The 18,675-nt window shown below is 42.6% G+C and overlaps 1 protein-coding gene and 2 long non-coding RNA genes across 7 annotated transcripts; 2 read left to right on the forward strand and 1 right to left on the reverse strand.

The window, feature by feature from the left end:
- The first annotated feature begins 358 nt into the window (after positions 1 to 358).
- Positions 359 to 3,488, forward strand: LOC127303468 (uncharacterized). Its single transcript, XR_007853339.1, has 9 exons — positions 359 to 1,008; positions 1,705 to 1,786; positions 1,867 to 1,987; positions 2,095 to 2,241; positions 2,354 to 2,688; positions 2,782 to 2,838; positions 2,913 to 2,999; positions 3,085 to 3,159; positions 3,263 to 3,488. It is a non-coding gene; the product is annotated as an uncharacterized lncRNA (long non-coding RNA).
- A 3,063-nt stretch (positions 3,489 to 6,551) lies between these two features.
- On the reverse strand, positions 6,552 to 13,046 carry LOC127340894 (uncharacterized). 4 transcript variants are annotated; one of them, XR_007875003.2, is made up of 5 exons: positions 12,623 to 13,046; positions 9,101 to 9,565; positions 8,293 to 8,415; positions 7,960 to 8,172; positions 6,552 to 7,273 (listed from the first exon to the last, which is right to left on the reverse strand). XR_007875003.2 is itself a non-coding variant. In XM_051366680.2 (5 exons), exons 2-5 carry the CDS (start codon positions 11,266 to 11,268, stop codon positions 8,077 to 8,079), a joined length of 723 nt encoding a protein of 240 aa, XP_051222640.1. In that variant the 5' UTR covers positions 11,269 to 11,375; positions 12,623 to 12,759; the 3' UTR covers positions 7,635 to 8,076. The 4 variants fall into 4 exon arrangements, 3 of the variants coding, with proteins under 3 accessions (XP_051222640.1, XP_071681860.1, XP_051222627.1); XM_051366680.2 differs by lacking the exon at positions 6,552 to 7,273 and adding an exon at positions 11,230 to 11,375 and having other exon boundaries at positions 7,635 to 8,172; positions 12,623 to 12,759; XM_071825759.1 differs by lacking the exon at positions 6,552 to 7,273 and adding an exon at positions 12,047 to 12,138 and having other exon boundaries at positions 7,635 to 8,172; positions 12,623 to 12,736.
- A 236-nt stretch (positions 13,047 to 13,282) lies between these two features.
- LOC127340909 (uncharacterized) lies at positions 13,283 to 16,010 on the forward strand. 2 transcript variants are annotated; one of them, XR_007875018.2, is made up of 6 exons: positions 13,283 to 14,054; positions 14,349 to 14,456; positions 14,788 to 14,931; positions 15,007 to 15,376; positions 15,469 to 15,502; positions 15,582 to 16,010. It is a non-coding gene; the product is annotated as an uncharacterized lncRNA (long non-coding RNA). The 2 variants fall into 2 exon arrangements; XR_007875016.2 differs by having other exon boundaries at positions 13,285 to 14,456.
- The last annotated feature ends 2,665 nt before the right edge of the window (positions 16,011 to 18,675 follow it).

The raw sequence follows: 18,675 nt of genomic DNA on the forward strand, positions 1-18,675 counted from the left end.
TATGTTGCTATTTCCGTGTACTCCTTGATTCAGCCAATCTATCCGATATGTTTGCCTTTTATTATTGCGACTTTTGGAGCTCAAACTGGTATGTAGGAATCTCTCCTGTTTAAATTATACTACCTCCGTTTCAAGGAATAAGGCGTCCTCGTTTTGCGTGTTTTTTGTTTGACCAAGAATTGCTTCAAATATATAATGAGTATTTGTATGAAATTAGCATCATTAGAAAGTGTTTTTCAATACGAATCCAAACGTTCTAATTACATATAATATAATCAAGATTTTGTTGCTCAATTTTTATGGTCAAAGTTCGTCTTGGAATACGTGTGCGCCTTATTCCTTGAAACGGAGGTAGTATGTAACAATCAACTGCTAATCTACAGGTGCTTGGAAGAAATATTGATAATAATGTTGGGAAGATTATCAGGGAAGTATCATTGGATAGCCATATCATCCCTGATGAGTCCCACGGAGAGCATCCTGCCCTTGCGCCCTCAACCTCTTCCTCTGATCATGCGACGGGGTTCTTTCTTACCTACTCACTCATTTCAAGCTAATGGCTGAAGATCTTGCTTATGTAGTTATGTTAGCCCACTTTTGTCGTTTAACCTGGGAGGGCATGTTCCATGTCTCAAGAGAAAGGGGAGGAATTTTTCAAGTATTGCTCTAAAGTTTATGAGGATGGTGCAGCTAGCAGTGGGACTGGTATTTAATATTTACATAGATTATGAAGGCTTAAATATATAGGTGTACTCATGTTTTAGTTTCCATATCCCTTCCAGCGTTCTTGTGCTTTCTTTAACCTTGGTTGTGGTACAATTTCTAAAGATTAAAAATAATTGAGAGTTGGGGCGCTAATCTATCTTCTATATATATATGGGTTATTGGGCAATCGCAAGAAGAATGATGGTTGTTTTATTGTGTCTCTTCCTTAATGTGGTCAATCCAGTGATGCAACTGCTCCATTGAGTTTCAAGCTGAAAATTGGTCATCCAAATGGCCCTTAAGGTATTTTGTTCTTCAGGAAACAACATAATTTATGTTGCTCCTCTTTCTTTCTTTTAAATCAACGTGCTTATTTCTATGTGAGACTGTAGTGCAGAAATGCTTATTTCATATGTGGGATTGTAGTACCAGGAATTGCTTACATTATTTTGCATGTCCTCAAGAGTATTGTACGTTAACCAGATATTAAAGAGAGCTGGCTATATAACTTCTGTTTGGGATATACATCAGAAAATCATTCAAAGAATAATAAGTGACTGAGCTTATACTACATTCGCAATCATAGTCCTAAACTACAAGCATTTATGAAATTAAATAGGTGTTTGGCTGAGAAATGAGATTATGTGCTAACTTGAAACTAGCTATATTTCTGATTATAACAGTGCTCTGTATGTAACCACTAACTTGAGAAACTAATTTAAATTAAGCTACTCAATAGGATCGGAGAGGTTATATCTCTTTTTATCACCACATCATAAACTCAATGCTTTGTTTCCATTATCATTGATACTTTGAGCTTCAGGTAGGTCATTGTATTTTTAGTCCGAGATATTATCGTGTTCTTTGTAGCACTCTCATTATTCATAGTATCATGTTCTTTGTGTGACCAATAAGTTTATATTATTTCTTCTTGAGGAGAAATGCAACAAATTGGTTCTCTACATTGGTTATTTAGGTCTGCCTTTTTCTTTCTCGCAGCGGTTCTATGCCTATCCGCTAGCTACGGTTCTCAGGTTTGCATCAATGAAGATAACATGGATACTTCGGCTTTGTGAGACAGGTATGTGCCTGTGCCTACTGGTGTGTGCTATGGACTGTCCGCGGCTCTAACGCTAATTCGTGCTCAGTTTTAAATGCCAGGTTCGATGGCACAAAGCACCCTAGTGAGCTGCTGAACGAGAGAGGGCGCAGGTTCAAATCAAATGAAATCAGGATAGCAACAGTTCAGGAGCTGGTTAATCTTAACAGTCATGTTAACCGGGTGATTGTCTAAGGCTCCTGACACCTTCGTTGTGGTGTATTTTATTTGCTGTTGATGGTGTTGTGATGTTACTGATGTTTTTGGCTTTCCTAACATGTATTTGGCAGGATAAACAATGCCAGTGCAAGATCACGATCGATGGCATACAACCTAGCGAGAACTGGTGGTTCCGGTCTTGTGATGAATGCACCTGGGGAATGCAGCCAGATGGCGACAGCTCTAAGTGCACGAAAGAAGGTTGCACCAATAAGAGTGTGAGCCCGAGCCCCAACGTTTTTTTTCCTATCTTTTATTTTGGTTGCGTATTTTCCTTTCTGTTGCTACCGGCATGGTTCAGATTGTTATTTGTTTTCTCCCAAACTTCAGATATGGGGTGCCTAATATAGCTTCCGACAGATGCGCATCTCTCCAGATGGTTCTGTTTGGTGAAGTTGCATGACAGATGATCGTCAAAAACGCCAAACGCCCTTGTGGCTGAATCCTATGGCCTTTTTAACGCCATGCCTACTGAAATTACTTGCTTGGTTGGAAGGATGTCCACTTTTCGTTTCGGCTGGAGAACATCTCCTAGGTCCCTAAATTTTACCCCGAGGGCAGCACTGTTTTCCTTAGCTTTGAAGGAGCAACACCTGTTCTCGCTGATACTGATCCCGGAGAGGCTTCTATGTCATATGTGCCTACTGGGAAAGACATAGGCACAGGTGCGTCGAGCTTCCCTGGTTACTAAGCACATCTTAGTATTATGTAAACACCGTTTTAGGCCTTCTCATGATTCGTTTGGATTGACTTTGCAGGGCGTTGGTGCACACCTTGCTCCATGTGGGCCATCTATTCCGCCTCCTCCTGCTATGGTTTGCTTATGAGATTTTTAACAAATGCTATTGTGGTTTGCGTTTTCTATTCTGATGGCATGGTGTTTCTGTAGGAGGCACCTAGCAAGGAAGTGGTAGAAGCTAAAGGAGTCGGCGCTGCTACTCCTAACGATGCTATGCATGGGATCGACGGGCAAGAGGTAGCTGACATGATGTTTTCGGCACTATTTTTTACATTTTGGTGATGATGTTTTTTTTCCGTTGTGCTCACTAGCAGTGTTGCAGGGCTCTTGATGGATTGGTTAACCCTTCAGCTTTGAAAAAACTTTTCAGTGGCAAGCTGGATGAATGTTCTGATAGGTATGCCATAAAAAGAAAATATTTATCATGTCTTGCTCCATCCATTCAAGATTCAGCCAACGCCACTGGCTCTAAGCCTGTGGTTTGTTATTTGTTCCTGTAGGCGCTCTGCTGATTAGCCCTCCCGTTACCGCTCCGTCTTGTTTGGTCTTCGGGTGGTGAGCTTGGTCGGCTGCTTGACGCATCTGTTCCAGTTGAGAAGCTGGCTTTCTTGGCGTTTTGTGTAGTTTATTAAGTTTAGCCTGTGAAACGTTTGGTCTGTGCCTGAACAACATGGTCTGCATCGTGTTTTGTGTAGATTGTGCCTGTAATATATTTATATTTATGCATTACCTATGCAATGTTTCTAGGAAAAGTCTTGGGAATACTGGGAGTTCTCTGTTGGTGTATTCGTCTGATATGGCGAACACCGGCTGCTTTTTACTAAGGTCAGGGGAGGCATGCAGCCAGCCGCGTCTGTCGAAAGGATGCAAGACTTGCATGTGTCTTCCTGGCGCGTCACAAGAAATGCAATTGCCAAGATGTCAGATCGGTGATTTCCAGGTCTGCATCGTGATCAGTAATTGTGCCGCTTATAAAAGGTTTTTACATACTGTACAGAGGTTAAATCCACTGCTTTCCGTTTTAGGGTTGTAACATTTTCGTCCGGTATCCCACATCATGTTTATATTTTTTTTTTGAGAAACACAGTACAAACGCAGACGCTCACATACAGGCCCATACACTCGCCCCTATGAACGCACACACGCACACCCTACCCCTATGAGCACCTCCGGAAGACTGAACTGGCGGATTGGATCATGAAATTGACGAAGTCACCACAGACGCCTCGCGGTCGACGGGAACGTCGCATCCCACTGAATGAATATTCCGCCTTTATGAGACACACAGATGTCAAACCTGAGGTTTGAACTCTGGTGGGCTGGGGATACAATCATCCTCCTAACCACCCAACCTCAGGTTGGTTCTCCACATCATGTTTATATTTTTAAAAAATAAGTTGATCAACATTTTTGACGTCCGGAATCCCACATCACGTTTATTTTTAAAAATTAATTTGATCAACCAGTACATGGTTTAAGGTAATTTTGAGCTACAAAACAGAAGTCCTCTTTGGCAAGTAGTTAGAAGAGAGTGCTTTGTCCCCATTAACACTAGATCGTTAAAACAATACGGCAGCTGCATCCTGAAAACTAATCTACATAGTAGCAATTGCCAAGCACATGTAGGGCTGGTGTTCAGAGCGAGAGTTGGGAGAATAGAACTGACAAACATGGAACCAAACTAAGTACCATATATAATTGCGTCATCCACCGTAATTACAAAGGCCACGCCAACATGCCGCCTTTCGTACTGGTGCAGCAGAGACGTACAAACTACATGAAGTATATGGCATCAGGTTCACGCCACCGCCATCTCAGAGCACGGATGAGGCCCGCAGCTGCATCCTTGGAGGTCCCAACTACGTGACTCCTGGAACGCAACACATCGAAGCACTCGATCAGTTTAGTAGGGCGGGCAGCTGCAAAGTGGTAAGTGGAGTAACCGAGTGCCCGCTGATGCACCACACATGCCATGCCATAACGTGAGGCGGCAGGCGGCGCGGCGAAGCGCGCGCGTCTGTCCTTCTAGTACATTAAATGTGTCATGTAGTCTTAAAACTACCTTGATTGAGGCGTGTAGGACTATTGGTTCTATATCGTTGTAGGCTTGCAAAGTGTGATTAATTTGTTTTAGTAAAGTTAGTAATATACCAGAGTTGTATAAATTAAGTTTTATTGCCAGGCTATAGTATAGTAGTGAAGTATACTCCTTCGATTCTTTTTCTTTGTCTAATCACTAAGTTTTGGTCATATTCAATTTGCAAGGCCACTCTTTTAATTATCTGGTTAAGAAAACAATCTCCCTCTCTCTCTCTCTCCCCTATAATGACGTCATTGCTTGTTTGATTTGAACCAATTCTATTCGTCACATAGAATCCGTGATTTTTGAAAAACTCTTATATAGGTACAAATTCTTTTGAGATGAGCCTAGGAAGAAGAATCGTTGGAAATATATGCATAAGGTCAATTAAATCCCAAAAGAAAAAAGGTATTAACTCGATGGAAATTTTAGCCGATAAAGTATGCCCAAGTCCCATACAGATAAATATTGTCGAGTACTTCTAGGTAAGATGTGCAACATATGCATGTGATACTCCAAGGATGTTATTTACATTTTAATTTCTCAAACCATCTGCTTCGGGATAGATTATCTTTATCTGGTATTCTCTTCCTTTATGCATGTGATACTCCAAGGATGGTATTCTCTCAAACCTTAATAATTATTTTTTTATATAATTATATAGTAGAATAATCCCATACTGGTTTTGCTTAAAAAAAGAAAAAGAGAAAAACTTACTGGATGCTCTGGATAGTGATGTTACGTACATACATCTATCTGGTCTGCGGATAGTTTAGCCGGCCGGCCTGTATTAGAATGAACCACATTTATGACAACTAATTCTGAGCACACAGATTACCCGAACCCTGCAGAAAAATGTATCTGGTTCGGTGCAAAGTGCTTCTAGTAGAACTTAAATATTTATGACAACTTGTACGTACGTACCATGAACTTATAGGAGTGCCTGCAGTGCCGCGACATGCCGTGTGCCGATTTCAGTCAGAATGTACGAATGTACGCTGCCACATGAACTCAACATACTAAAGAAAATTAATGCAAAAGTACGACCGGGAATATCACATGCCATCTTTGTTAGGAGAGGGACGACTGTGGTCTCAGTCGAATAATCATCGACTAATTTTCATCTACCTGAGTCTTGGGTGCGACTAAATAAAATATCTAGCTAGTTAATCCAAGTCGCGAACCGATCATGCACGGGCGCTGCAGCTAGCACCGCGCATGGACGATTTACATACTTGGTTTGCAGAGAAGTAATTAATTAATCAAGTCATCAGGTATCAAAGACATACATACTCGACCCGGTAGTCGTTCTGCCATCAATCGTGCTGGTGCTCCAGCTAATCGCCCACCTGGTAGGCTCGCCTCATCGTGATTTCTCCTCAAAATTCAAGGACATCTATACCTACAGGTGTTTAGCCGCCATGATGCGTGAGAAGAGAACCTGGTGGCGGCAGCCTTTTTCCAATTCCTAGATCGTTATGCCATCAGTAGTGCTGGTGCTTCGGCACATCGTCCTCATCTCGCCTGGACTTCCAAGGGCTAGACTTCGAGGTGGCATTCGGGCTGAGGAGGCTCACAGCGAAGGAGACATTCAGGTATGATATGATCCCCTCTCTCTCTCTCTCTCTCTCTCTCTCTCTCTCTCTCTATACACAAATACTATACTACATGGATATGGAATTTTTTTTTTTGAGGAACACAGTACAAACGCAGACGCTCACATACACGCGCATACACTCACCCCTATGAACGCACACACGCACACCCTACCCCTATGAGCACCTTCGGAAGACTGAGCCGGCGGATTGGATCTTGAAATTGACGAAGTCACCACAGGCGCCTCGCTGTCGACGGGAACGTCGCCTCCCACTGAATGAATATTCCGCCTTTATGAGACACACAGATGTCAAACCTGGGGTTTGAACTCTGGTGGGCTGGGGATACAACCATCCTCCTAACCACCCAACCTCAGGTTGGTTCTCACATGGATATGGAATTATTGTGACAAGCACTGACCTTTTGTGTCTCCAATGAGCACAACTGTTGACAAAAGAGACAATAAGTACAGAAAACAAACCTAAAATGCATTGGAGAAAACTTATTGTAGATGTAGATGTAGATGGAGCACAGTGTAGTGATTTGCTCAAGAGAAAGGCCTTTAAATAAAGCTATGCAAGGCACACTAGCTAGTGATGTGATTTCAGATGTTACCAATTCTGCCAGCAGAGGAAGGAAGAAAGGGCTGCATGGAAGGAATTTGAGCTGCCGCTGAGCTTCCAGCAAGCTCGTCGGCATCTACAAGCTTCTAGGTGAGGTGCACCATCTTCTAGGATGATGGTTGCTGTGCAACGCTGCGCCACCCATCGGAATTAATTTTAGTCGCTCCAACAGTCCGCTCCTTCGGGTGACATTTCTATTTCCCTGTGTTCATCTGCTGTAATAGTTAGTAATAATATGATCCTCCTGCTGCAAGAGAGTGGAGAGCCCTAGCTAGGCAGGCTGCTCTCTGCACAAAGGCTTGAAGATGGTAATAATGAAACCCAGGCTCCTCTCTTGATTGCCATGTAATAATCTTAGTAACTATCAATCTTAGTAGTATTAGTATTATTACCAGTGCAGCGTACTCTTGGTTTGATGGTTGCTGAAGTGCTTGATGTCAAGAAGAAGAGATTTATTCTCTTCCATCTTCAGCCACAACAAATTGACTTATCAGTTTCAGGGCCCCAACTTTCAAGCAAAACAAGCCTTGCAAAACTATGTCCTTTTATGTGGACAAGCATTCTGAAGCTTGATAGATTTAAAACCATCTATATTGTATCTATATATCTGTATATCAGGGATAGTTTCTTAGTATTGTTACAAGTACGACTTTGTGTAAAAAAATAGAAACAGCAGTGAAAATTTCATCTTTGATGACATAAAAAGTCGCCTTTGTACACAGAGAGCATCCTCCCTAGCAAGGGCTCTCCACTCTCTTGCAGCGCAACGATCATATTATTACTATTATGGAGGAACGTGTGAAATAGAAATTTCACAAGGAGTAGAAGATTGATGTAGTGACTAAAATTAATTCCGACAGGGTAGCGCGGCGTGGTGCAACAGAAATCGTAGCCTCACCTAGAAGATTCTAGACGACGACAAGCTTTACTGGTAGCTCAGTAGTAGCATAATTCCTTACAATAACCTTGTCTTTCTCATCAGCTTCGCCACAACCTCGGCGGTCTTCCCATGATTTTACTTCCTCGGCTTGAGCATGTCGCCATGGTGCATCTTGGCGAACCTCCCTCGCGTTCTTGGCTGGCTGTCTGCCATAGCCTTCCTGCAAGCATACTGCAAGCACAGAGTTGCAAACATTTATCACTCACTCATCATGAATTCATCAGCCTCTTCGATCTTGCATCTTCTTGCTTAATTACTTGTATATTAGCAGAAAAAGAGAGATTTGTATACCTTGATCTTTCTGCCAAAGTTTCTCTTGAACTTCTTCATCCTGTACCTGGAGAGCTTCTGCTTCCTTTCCTCAGTTTTTAGGTCACTGATGGTTACAAGCCCAGGGGTATTGGCACCAAGATTCTGTCAAAAAATAAAAATCCTAGTAAGTAATCTTAGGCTTTCAATGTAAAAAACTAACTTTATATGATGGTCCTACCTAAAGTCCTAAACACGTATCAGGATGACATGTCATTTATCTATCAGAGTGAAATACTTCATGTGGGCATGTAAATTAGAGAACCTTTATCCTGGCCGGTTGATGGCTTTGTTAATTCAAAGCCGGGCCCATCTCGAGCCCCCTTTTTAAAACAAAATTAGGGAAAATATACTAGTATCTTGCATGTCTAAATAATAAGTAAATTGGAAGAAAAAATCACAGTAGATACCGTTGAGTGTGCAGAGTATGTATATGCCTTGTATTAGCTAAAGCAGTGACCAGGTCATTAAGGGAAATGTGGCTTCAGGCATAATTAGTAACATCTGAAATCACATCACTAGTTAGTGTCATTCATACCTTTATTTAACGACTTTTTCATGTTGAGCAAAGCACTACACTGCACACCATCTACATCTAATGCGAGGCTTGTCCAACGCAATGAGAAAGCAATGCCTTATCATTTTGGTTTATGTACTTAATTGAGACACAAAGATCAATGATTGTCATAATAATTCCATATTTTTGTAGTGCAAGGGATAGAGAGATAGATAGAGAGAGAGAGGGAGAGCGAGAGACAAAGAGAGAGAGAGAGGAGAGAGATCATCATACCCATTTCTTCCTTAGCCCGAAGGCCGCCTTGAAGTCGAGCCCTTGGAAATCCAAGAAATTTGGCCTCACCGACCCATTCATCCAATCGGCCGAGTTGAGGCATTCAGAGCTAACACTCTTCTGGAGTGAGCATTCACCGGTTAAAGGTGATGCCCTGAGTTCTCCGGGGACCTTCTCAACTTGTAACATAGGGATGGCTTCTAGAAGTTCGGATATCATCTCTTCGATCACCGACTTCTCCATGACCTCCTTCTTGCACTCGTACATCACTTCACTCAAACCCATGTCTGAAACCTGGATGGTGTCATCCATTGTATTCTCATAGCAGGACATTATCGAGATGGCAGCCGTGATCGAGTCAAGGGTAAGCAGTGGTTCTTCAATTATGGGCTCTGGAGCCTTGAACAGATCCCCTTCTCCTCCAAGGTCATACTCTGGTATCAAGGATGGCTGCCCCTTGTTTCCCTTTTTTACATCAATTTTTTTATTAGAGTGGAGAAGTAAACTTAATTAATTAAGGCTAAAATGACAAATACTTAATCTCTATCAGTTAGAATGAATCAACCTACTTGATTTCTATCAGTTTGCCCACAAGTATAATGAACATAATCGAATCAATTAATAGACTAGGCCAATTCATTCATGAAAAGAGAAGAAAAAGTACAACATCAGAGTAAAGCCAAGAAAAAGGCAAATGTTTTGATCAAAGTTTAAAATAGCGGGCTATGACAAATAGTGGTAGCCCTACAAATCAGCTATAGCGGCGCTAAAGCGGAGCTATGACATGAGTGGGGACTGGGGAGTATTGCATTGTAGTGTTGGTGTTTGTGTTCATGATGTCATGCTACCACCAGAGCAGAGCATATACTAGATGAGCATCTAAAATTGGCCAAAAAGACAACCTAATTTGATCCCTTGGCAGGCAGCTAAAGGACAATTAATATCTCAGCCCCCTCTGACCTGGCTGTCCTTTCTGTGACTTTGAAAGGATTTTTTTTGAAGCGGGAGCCTTTAGGGCCCAATCCATTAATCAAGAAGAAGATAATTGCCTGCTAATTAGCGAAAACCCGGGCGGAAACCATTACAATGCGCCCCAAAACACACGGGGCACCACCGGCCGGTCTGGCTACTCACGTGCACTCCACACATAGTACCAAGAGAAAGACCATCGTCGAGGTTGCCCCAAAGGATACTTTTGAAAGGATGTGAAGTGAGAAGATTCAAGGCAAAAGGGAAATGAGAAGTTGGATCCAACATCACCAAACAATATTTAGGATATTTGAATAAAAATAGGGAGGGTACTCGGTCGTCAAATTGATGTGATAAATCATATAGAAGTGATTTTTTTTTACTTCTTGAAGGGGATGTTCATTTTCCGTCCTGTGTAGGTAGGAAGCAGTAATCTAGGAGTAGCATTAATCAAGCATCTGAAATTTGGTTCGGTTCATATTTTTGTATAGTAGTGTTGATTGATGTTGATGAAGGTTGTACTATATGAGGACAGGACAGCAACATGTATGCAATTTTTGGCAGTAGCTAAAAGCGTAATCATCGGGACCCTCGGTTGAACTACACCACCGCAACATCCACCATTTATTTTGGCAGGGCCGTCTCTAGAAATTTGGGGCCCCTGTGCAAGCTGTAATATGATGCCCTAAATTTGAAAAGATAGATAATTGTATAAAACTTTCATTTAATTAGATAACTTAGGCTTTGTTTGAAAGCAAAGTTCTTTTAAAACCACATTATTTAGATACAACGGTTTTTTGATTGCTGGGTCACTAAGTACTACAATTTGTGAAATGACAGCGCCATTTTTTTTAATTTCTTTGTTGGAAAAAAAGAGGTAGATACCTCGTTTCTCAATACTACAAAAATACTTCTATTTTTGGTAATGCCACGGTTTGTAAAATCACATTATGATTTGAAGCCGAACACCTCAAAGTATTTACAATGATAATTTTTTGAAAACCGTGGTATATCCAAAAGACATTAAGAATAGTTTGCTACCGAACGAGGCCTTAAGCTTTCTCATTTATCTACAAAATAATGAAACAGATGTAGTGATTCAAATAGTGTATCAATGCATTAATTATAGCCTTAGCAATGCAATAAAAAAAAGATCGAACCTTGAATTGAACCTTCAATGCAATAAAATGATTTTGCATCGTACATCCAACGGCAGCTTGTGTGTGTGATTGATTTTGATGAAGACCGTATTATACGAGGACAGCAGCATGTATGCAATTTTTTGGCCAGAGCCAAAAATGGCAGTCTGAAAGAAGCAGCATGTATGCAGCTATAAATTACGAGAGAAGCAATGAGCTTAAAGTTGCAATGTTTAACTAGTGGAGTGTGGAAATATTAAAATAGGAGAGGAGAGGACATGACACGAGAGCTTCTAGTTGACACCTCCCTCCATAATAATACTAATATACTAGTACTCCATTCCTTAGACAGCATGAGTTGCATTTGATTCACTCCAACAAGCTACATATCTATATCAAAGGTGGGTGGAAAGCCGTACGCCCTCCGGTTCTAGTTGACACCTCCCTCCATAATAATACTAATACTATAATAGTACTCTCCATTCCTTAGACAGCATGAGTTGTATTTGATTCACTCCAAGAAGCTATATATCTATACCAAAGGTGGATGGAAAGCCGTACTCCCTCCGGTTCTAAATAATTGCTAAAAAATAGATGTATCTACATACTAAAATATGTTTATGTAGATATATCTACATAAATAATTGCCAAAAAATAATCATACTAAAATAATTTTAGTTAATTTTAGTGTGTAGATAATGGATGTATCATCACACTAAAATAATTTTAGTGTGTAGATACATCCATTTTTTGGCAATTATTTTAAACTAGAGGGAGTAGTTGAATTTGTCTGGAGAGGAAACGACGGCGGCTATGGTAGATAGAGCAATCTGGGTACCTTTAGTAAATAAGTCCAGTGGTACGCATGTATTATCTCGGTCTTAAAATGAGTGTCTCAGATGTATCTAGATGCATTTTAGTTGTCCGTATCTAGAAAAAAGTTAAGACACTTAATTTTAGGATGGAGGAAGTACTATGTATGACGGAAAAAAGAAGCAAGAAGATAGGAGGTGGTGTTTTGGCACACGCGTGCATATGCACCCATTATAGAAAAAATTAAAAAAAACAATTTTAAAAATGTCAAAAAAATCTGACATAAAATTTTTGGTATACATCGTGACATCCTATGTTCGTTCACAAGTTTTCGTGGAAAAACAACATTTTGTGTGGTGTGTACAAAAAAGACAAAAAAATGTGCTGTACGTAGTGTTACAGCATCAAAATTTGTCTTTTTTACAGGAGCCACACAAAAATGTTTTTTTTCTGAAAACTTGTGTACCAACATAAAATGTCTAGATGTACATGTAAATATTTAGTTTAGAATTTTTTGACACTTTGAAATGTGGATTCACATAATGGGAGCATATGCTCCTATGAGCCAAAGTGTATTTCCCAAGAAGATACTACAACTCACGAGGTGGTTGTAGATGGCGTCGTCGGCTTCACCTTCATGTAGAAGAGGAAGAGGAAGAGGAGGAAGCGGTGACGGTGGTGTAGGAGCAGCGGAGAAGGAGAGGTCGAAGACCGGCGGCGAGTGGGCGTACATCATCGATCTCCTTGCCTTGTTGCGAAGGTGTTTGTTGTTGGGTGGATGCCTAGCTAGTAGGAGGCTGGCTGGCAGTGGCGCATGGACGCGGATGTAGAGACTCTCTCAGATCATCTGATTGAACAAGTACCTAATAAGCTAGTTTATGCGCGCGATGAACCAACCATCCATGTCTTCTTCTAGCTCTCACTCCCTCCCCTTAATGGAGCTGGGTGAATTTCCATTCTGGTTTGTGCTAGTACGGAGTACCTTTGTAAAACCAAAAAGCTCATGGGCGGACCCACCCTCACTGTTGCCCGGGCGCCCCTTGGGCGTAGCGATTCAGCACACCGACGAAGGTGCTCAATAAATTAAGCTGACATGCCCGCAGAGAGTGAATAGATGGAACTGTTGGCGGCATGTGAACCCGGCCGCGTCAACTCCGGCTGTTGATTGGTCCAACAATCGTGTACAAGGTCCATTGCCGGCCGCAGGTGGGTTATTTCTTCGTATACGACGAATACATGTGTGTGGTGTGGACCTGCCAAAGTACGTAAATGAGTTGTCATGCAGGATGCAGCGCATAAAGTTGCAGAGCAGCGAGCATGTGTGTGGAACTGTGGACCTGCATTAGCTAGCGACACCCATGCCAATGTCGATCGAAGTCGAGGACGCGGAGGTCGTCGAGCTAGCACCGCCTGGACGCAGGTGAGGTGCGCGACCTGCAGGAGCACCGGGGACATCTTCGGTCCATCCATGTAGCCGAGGAGGACGACCTCCGCGTCCTCCTCGGCTAGATGCATGCATGGACGCTGCGCTCACGCCCATCTCGTCCAGCCTCGCCGACCCGGCTCTCCTCCTCTCCATCAAGCTAGGGCGCCGCTATCGTACGTGCGCCAGACGGCTACATGCATGACGCTGCGGTCGGTGCGGAACGCCTACGCCATGGGCAAGGTGCGGATGGTGGCCACGCTATCGTTAAGAACCGCGGACCCAGCAGCCGCGGTCGAGCAGGGCAGATTCGTGCTTTGGACCATGCATGGCGCCCGGCATGTGGTACGTCGAGGTCGCCGTCGGCTGGCGTACATGTATTCTAAAATCTATGACAGAACGACGACGGAGCACGATCGATGGGCAGAAGAAGCTGGCACTGTGGCAGGCCGGCCATTGTGTCCCTGAGCAAGGGAAATAGCTAGCGGCGCGATGGTGCTTCCAGATGCATGCTCTCTCCGGCGGTGCAGATGCCAATGTCAGCAGCGGCGTTCTAGACATCTGCTCTCTCCAATCGTTCGGGAAGGCCGAAGGTGTAGGCATGGCATAGGTAAGGCCAGGCCTTTTATTTTTGCCGTATAACTATATAGGCCTGTACCAAAATTTGGGGCCCCCAAAAAAATTGGGCCCTGTGCGGCCGCACACTTTGCACTCCTGCCGGCCCGGGCCTGGACATGCCAGCCAAACAGGACAGCTTGCGTGAGGGAGAAATGTCTTCCATGCTATTGCATGCGGCTCCACTTCTGGCGTTTGCACTTTGCAGAGTGAATTTATTTAATTCATGGTCCACCATCAGAGATGTATTTTCATACGTACTCAAAACATGACAGCGGTTGTTTAGCAGCAATAGTGATGAATTGGTGGAGGTTGGTGATGGTGTAAGGAGTAAGGTGCTGAGCTGCTGCGTGCTGTTCGTGCTGCTGCAGTTGGAGAGGCTGCTCACGCTACAAGGGTAAAACCTAATCTTTGCATATTAGTGTTACCTGTGTAGGTTTATGTGGGCTGCTGTTGGTGTTAGTGTATTTATTTGCTGTGTAGTAGTTACATTTATTGATGTGGACGGAATTTTATGTTTGCATATTATGTTTCGGGCTTAATCCTGAAGTGCACACAGTGGGTGTGCATGCATTGTGGACAATGAATTTGTAATAAGTATGGAACTACTTTGCAATTTTATTGTGCTCATGTACGTTACTTTAATTTATATTCTTATTATGTTTTGTCAATTTTGGAACTATGTTATCATTTGTAACGAGTTATAACCAATGTTTTGTTGTTTACAGAAATGGCAGAAAGATCGTTGCTCAGTAGGGACGTTGAGAAGGCGCACCGTGCGGCGAAGCTAGAGGCAAGCCCTAATAGCCTCCCCACACTGGTGACACGCGGGGCTAATCAAAATTGGCAGATACACCCGGTTGGGTTGAGAGGTATGTGAGATTTATTTGATATATTCAATTTGAAGTACTGGCACATACTAATTACTTTCTTATATGAAATTGTAGGTTGAAGTGGGCTGGACTTCTACCTTTCCCGCGGTTGGTTGAGGCCACTATATCGGAGGTCATCGGTGAGCGAGTAGGCACGCCGATCAAGCGCCTTCAGTATGACCACTCCCTGCTAACCAGCCTGGTGGATCGGTGGAGACCCGAAACTCACACGTTCCACTTTCGCTGGGGAGAGATGGCCCATACTCTCCAGGACGTGTCTTTCTTACTGGGCCTACCGTTGGCGGGTCAGGCCACAGGCCCCCTGGCAGAACCAACGGATTAGGATGATGAAATGGCTGCACGTTTTCAGGGAACTCGTGCGGGTCAGCCTGATTTTCTCTATGAGGACCATGGCCCAGAGTGTGACTGGTTACTCAACTTCGAGGTACGCTCGCGGGGTTTCAGGCATTGTTCTAACAAATTTATTTATAGTTAATGCGTTGTTATAACTAACATATTTTGTTTTCATCGTTTTAGGCTCCTTTCATGGGAGGAGGAGGATACAGGCAGGGTATGTACTGTTCTAGCTATTGTGTTCCATATAAACTATACTCCACTTAGTTTGACATCACTTATGTTTTGTGCCACAGGATACACGCAGCAGACTGCTTCCAATCCTTCATGAGGAGCTAGTGATCAGGATGCTGAGCACATGAAGTATTACATCACGCAGCAGAACTATGTCGATATGCAGACTCCTCCACCAGAGCCCATACAGGAGACGCAGTACGACCCCGAGTCCGGGTCCTGGATCCCTGCTCGCATCATCAGACCCCCGGACAGGTTCGGTTGGACACCCCGTGCTACGCCACCCGCACGATAGCTCAGACGCCATCCATAGTATCAGACATTTATGTATGCATGACCTATGTATCTGACATTTATGTATGCATCACCTATGTATCAGACATTTATGTATGCATTACCAATGTATCTAACATTTATGTATGCATCACCTATGGTTCGGCTAACTGACACAATTATTTTCTGCAGGTACTATAGCGGAATTTAAAAATGGCGGGAGATACGGGCTAGAAAATGTTTAGAGATAGCTGGAGGGAGATATCACCCCGAAAATATTTGCGAAAGAGCTGAGAGGAACCCTACTAACCCTAAACCCAAACCATGCAAATCATCGGGTATTAGGTAGCCGGTCGGTCGTTAGCAGGCCGATCGGCCTCTAGCTGACCGGTCGGCCGGCTACTGACCAATTAGGGCTGCCGGCCATCTGCGCCCGACTCCTGGTCGGTCTTCTAAAATCCGATCGGTCAACTGCTGACCGATCGAGTCACAAAATTGGAATTTTTTGAAAACACGTGCTATTCCTGGAAATAAATAATAAATTCGTATTATTAAAAAAAATCGCAAACAAATTGGGCCAGAACTATTCCTCATATTGAGCCGTTACAGTTACCGATCGATGCCCAGAAAAAATGATCAATCCATGAGCAGGACGTGTCGTATGGGAGTAGAATGTAGACTTCACAAGTTTTCGTAAATCCTCCTCTCCTTTGTCTACCCTTCATCGTTCCTGCTTTCGAAATCCTGAAAGACACGACATGTTTTATCTCAACTAGAAACATAAAACTTCGACTTCCACTAAAGGTATAGAAATTAAAATATAAAAGGGGAGACTTCATATTTGTGTTTTCGTATTAATACCAATGTTTAAGCCATCGTTTATCGTTTACTGCTCGGTGCCTTGGTCGGCTTTAGATTAGGTTAATCCCTATCTTCCACTAAGGCAGTGGCGGACCTAGCAATTTTTCAAAGCCTGGGCACACCGCAATTTTTTTTTTCCAATTTGATCTACCAAGAACGGCACATATCAGGCACATATCATATATTTGGATAAATATCATGTGTATACAATCAATAATGTTTCATAGATCATAGAAGTAGAAACATGAAGTAAAGTAACAAATATACTGCTGAATATTGCCCACACGATGACACGGCCAAACTTTTGACAAACAGCGAATACAAGTTCAATATGCACATTCCATTGTTCAACAACCGCGCACACACCACCGAGAATCTACTAGATAGAAACTATAATAGTAAATAAATTATATAGCAATGCATTGAAATATAAACATAATGGAGATAATGGAGCATACCAATAATAATTTGCTAATTAGGCGTAGGATAATTGTCCTTTCCGATTTTTCGTGGCTTAAATATGTTTAACAATTACAGAGTGTATGAAACATACGTATCGATCGATGCCACTTCTGCTTGTTTTCCTTAACATGAGCAGCCTATGGAGTATGAATCGATATGATCCAAGTTATGATGGAAGGGAACGACCGAACAGGCCTTTGTTGGCCCAGTTAAACTGATATACGTATTTAGCAGCTAATTCATGTTCCAGGACCTCGCTGAAGTACATGCAAGCGGCCGTGACGAGCCTGGGGCCCAGGGCACGTGCTCGGGGTGCCCAGACTGTAAGTCCGCCGCTGCTGGTGGCCCTCTATGTATTACACTTTGTGATGTTTGAATCTTTTAAACTGTGCAATAATTAATTAAGGTTGTGTGCATCAATCGATGCAGAAACCAAGGTATTATCCCTCTTTTCAAAAAGAAAAAAAAGGACTGTACGACCTCACCCTATATGAAAAACTTAGGAGTATTACTAGCTACCAACCCACCAGATCTTCTCAATCTACATGCATATCATACACTAGTTTGGATCATTCCCAAGATAAAATAAAATATATCTCAGGTCACTTCAACAATAGTGACATGCATGTTATTTTGGCCAACAAGATGATGATTATCTGGCTTAGATGACCAGTGCAACTTGATGGATGCATGGCCCGGTGCATTGGAATCTAATGACGTGTTCTGTTACTTTTATATTATGAGATTAGGAGCTAAGAAAGGTGAGTAGATGCATGGACCCATATATTAGACTCCATCCATACCTAGGGGGAGGAATAAATGAGCCACATGTCAGTCCATAGTTTTAGTATATTTTGAAAATACCTTTATATTTGTATGTATAAAACAATATACTAAAAAATAGTACATACTACCTAAAAAGTGTTAGATAAACTACAAAATATTCTTAGATACTACATACTACGCGTACATACTTTCCGGTTTGATATATACAACATGCAAAACTCACATGAGTGTCACTACCACCGGTTGTAGGAAAAAAATTGTATATATATAAGAGATAATATATGACAGTGATGTTGATTATAGTAAAAAAATTAACGTGCGCCTTGATATCAGTGGCTACAGTCGAAAGAGTCATTTATTTATTTATTTGAGATGAAGTCGAAAGAGTCATGGAATGGTACCTAGTTGTTGATTAGTTTTAATATCATTGTTGTCTCTGTCTGTCAATTTTTTTTTGCGAATAACACCCTAGATCTATTAACCTTTCGAAGCAGTACAAAAGACCTCAAAGAAAATAGAAATTACAACCAGGTCCCTTATCCACTCCTCTACAACCGCCGATGCGGACCGGAGACGCGCCGCCGCTCTGCCTCCGCCGCTCCCTCCCGGAGCCGGCGAGAATCTTGATTCACCAGGCAACAACGATGCAGACGGGAAGTCGCCGATCTCGGTCGCAACGTACCCGCACGACGACGAAGGAGAGGAGTAGCACAGCACCACCGAGAGAAGGTCATCGTCTTCCTCACCGACGAACAAGAGAAAGGAAGACCTAGA

Source organism: Lolium perenne, chromosome 1, assembly GCF_019359855.2.
Source record: "Lolium perenne isolate Kyuss_39 chromosome 1, Kyuss_2.0, whole genome shotgun sequence".
Classification (NCBI taxonomy): Eukaryota; Viridiplantae; Streptophyta; class Magnoliopsida; order Poales; family Poaceae; genus Lolium; species Lolium perenne.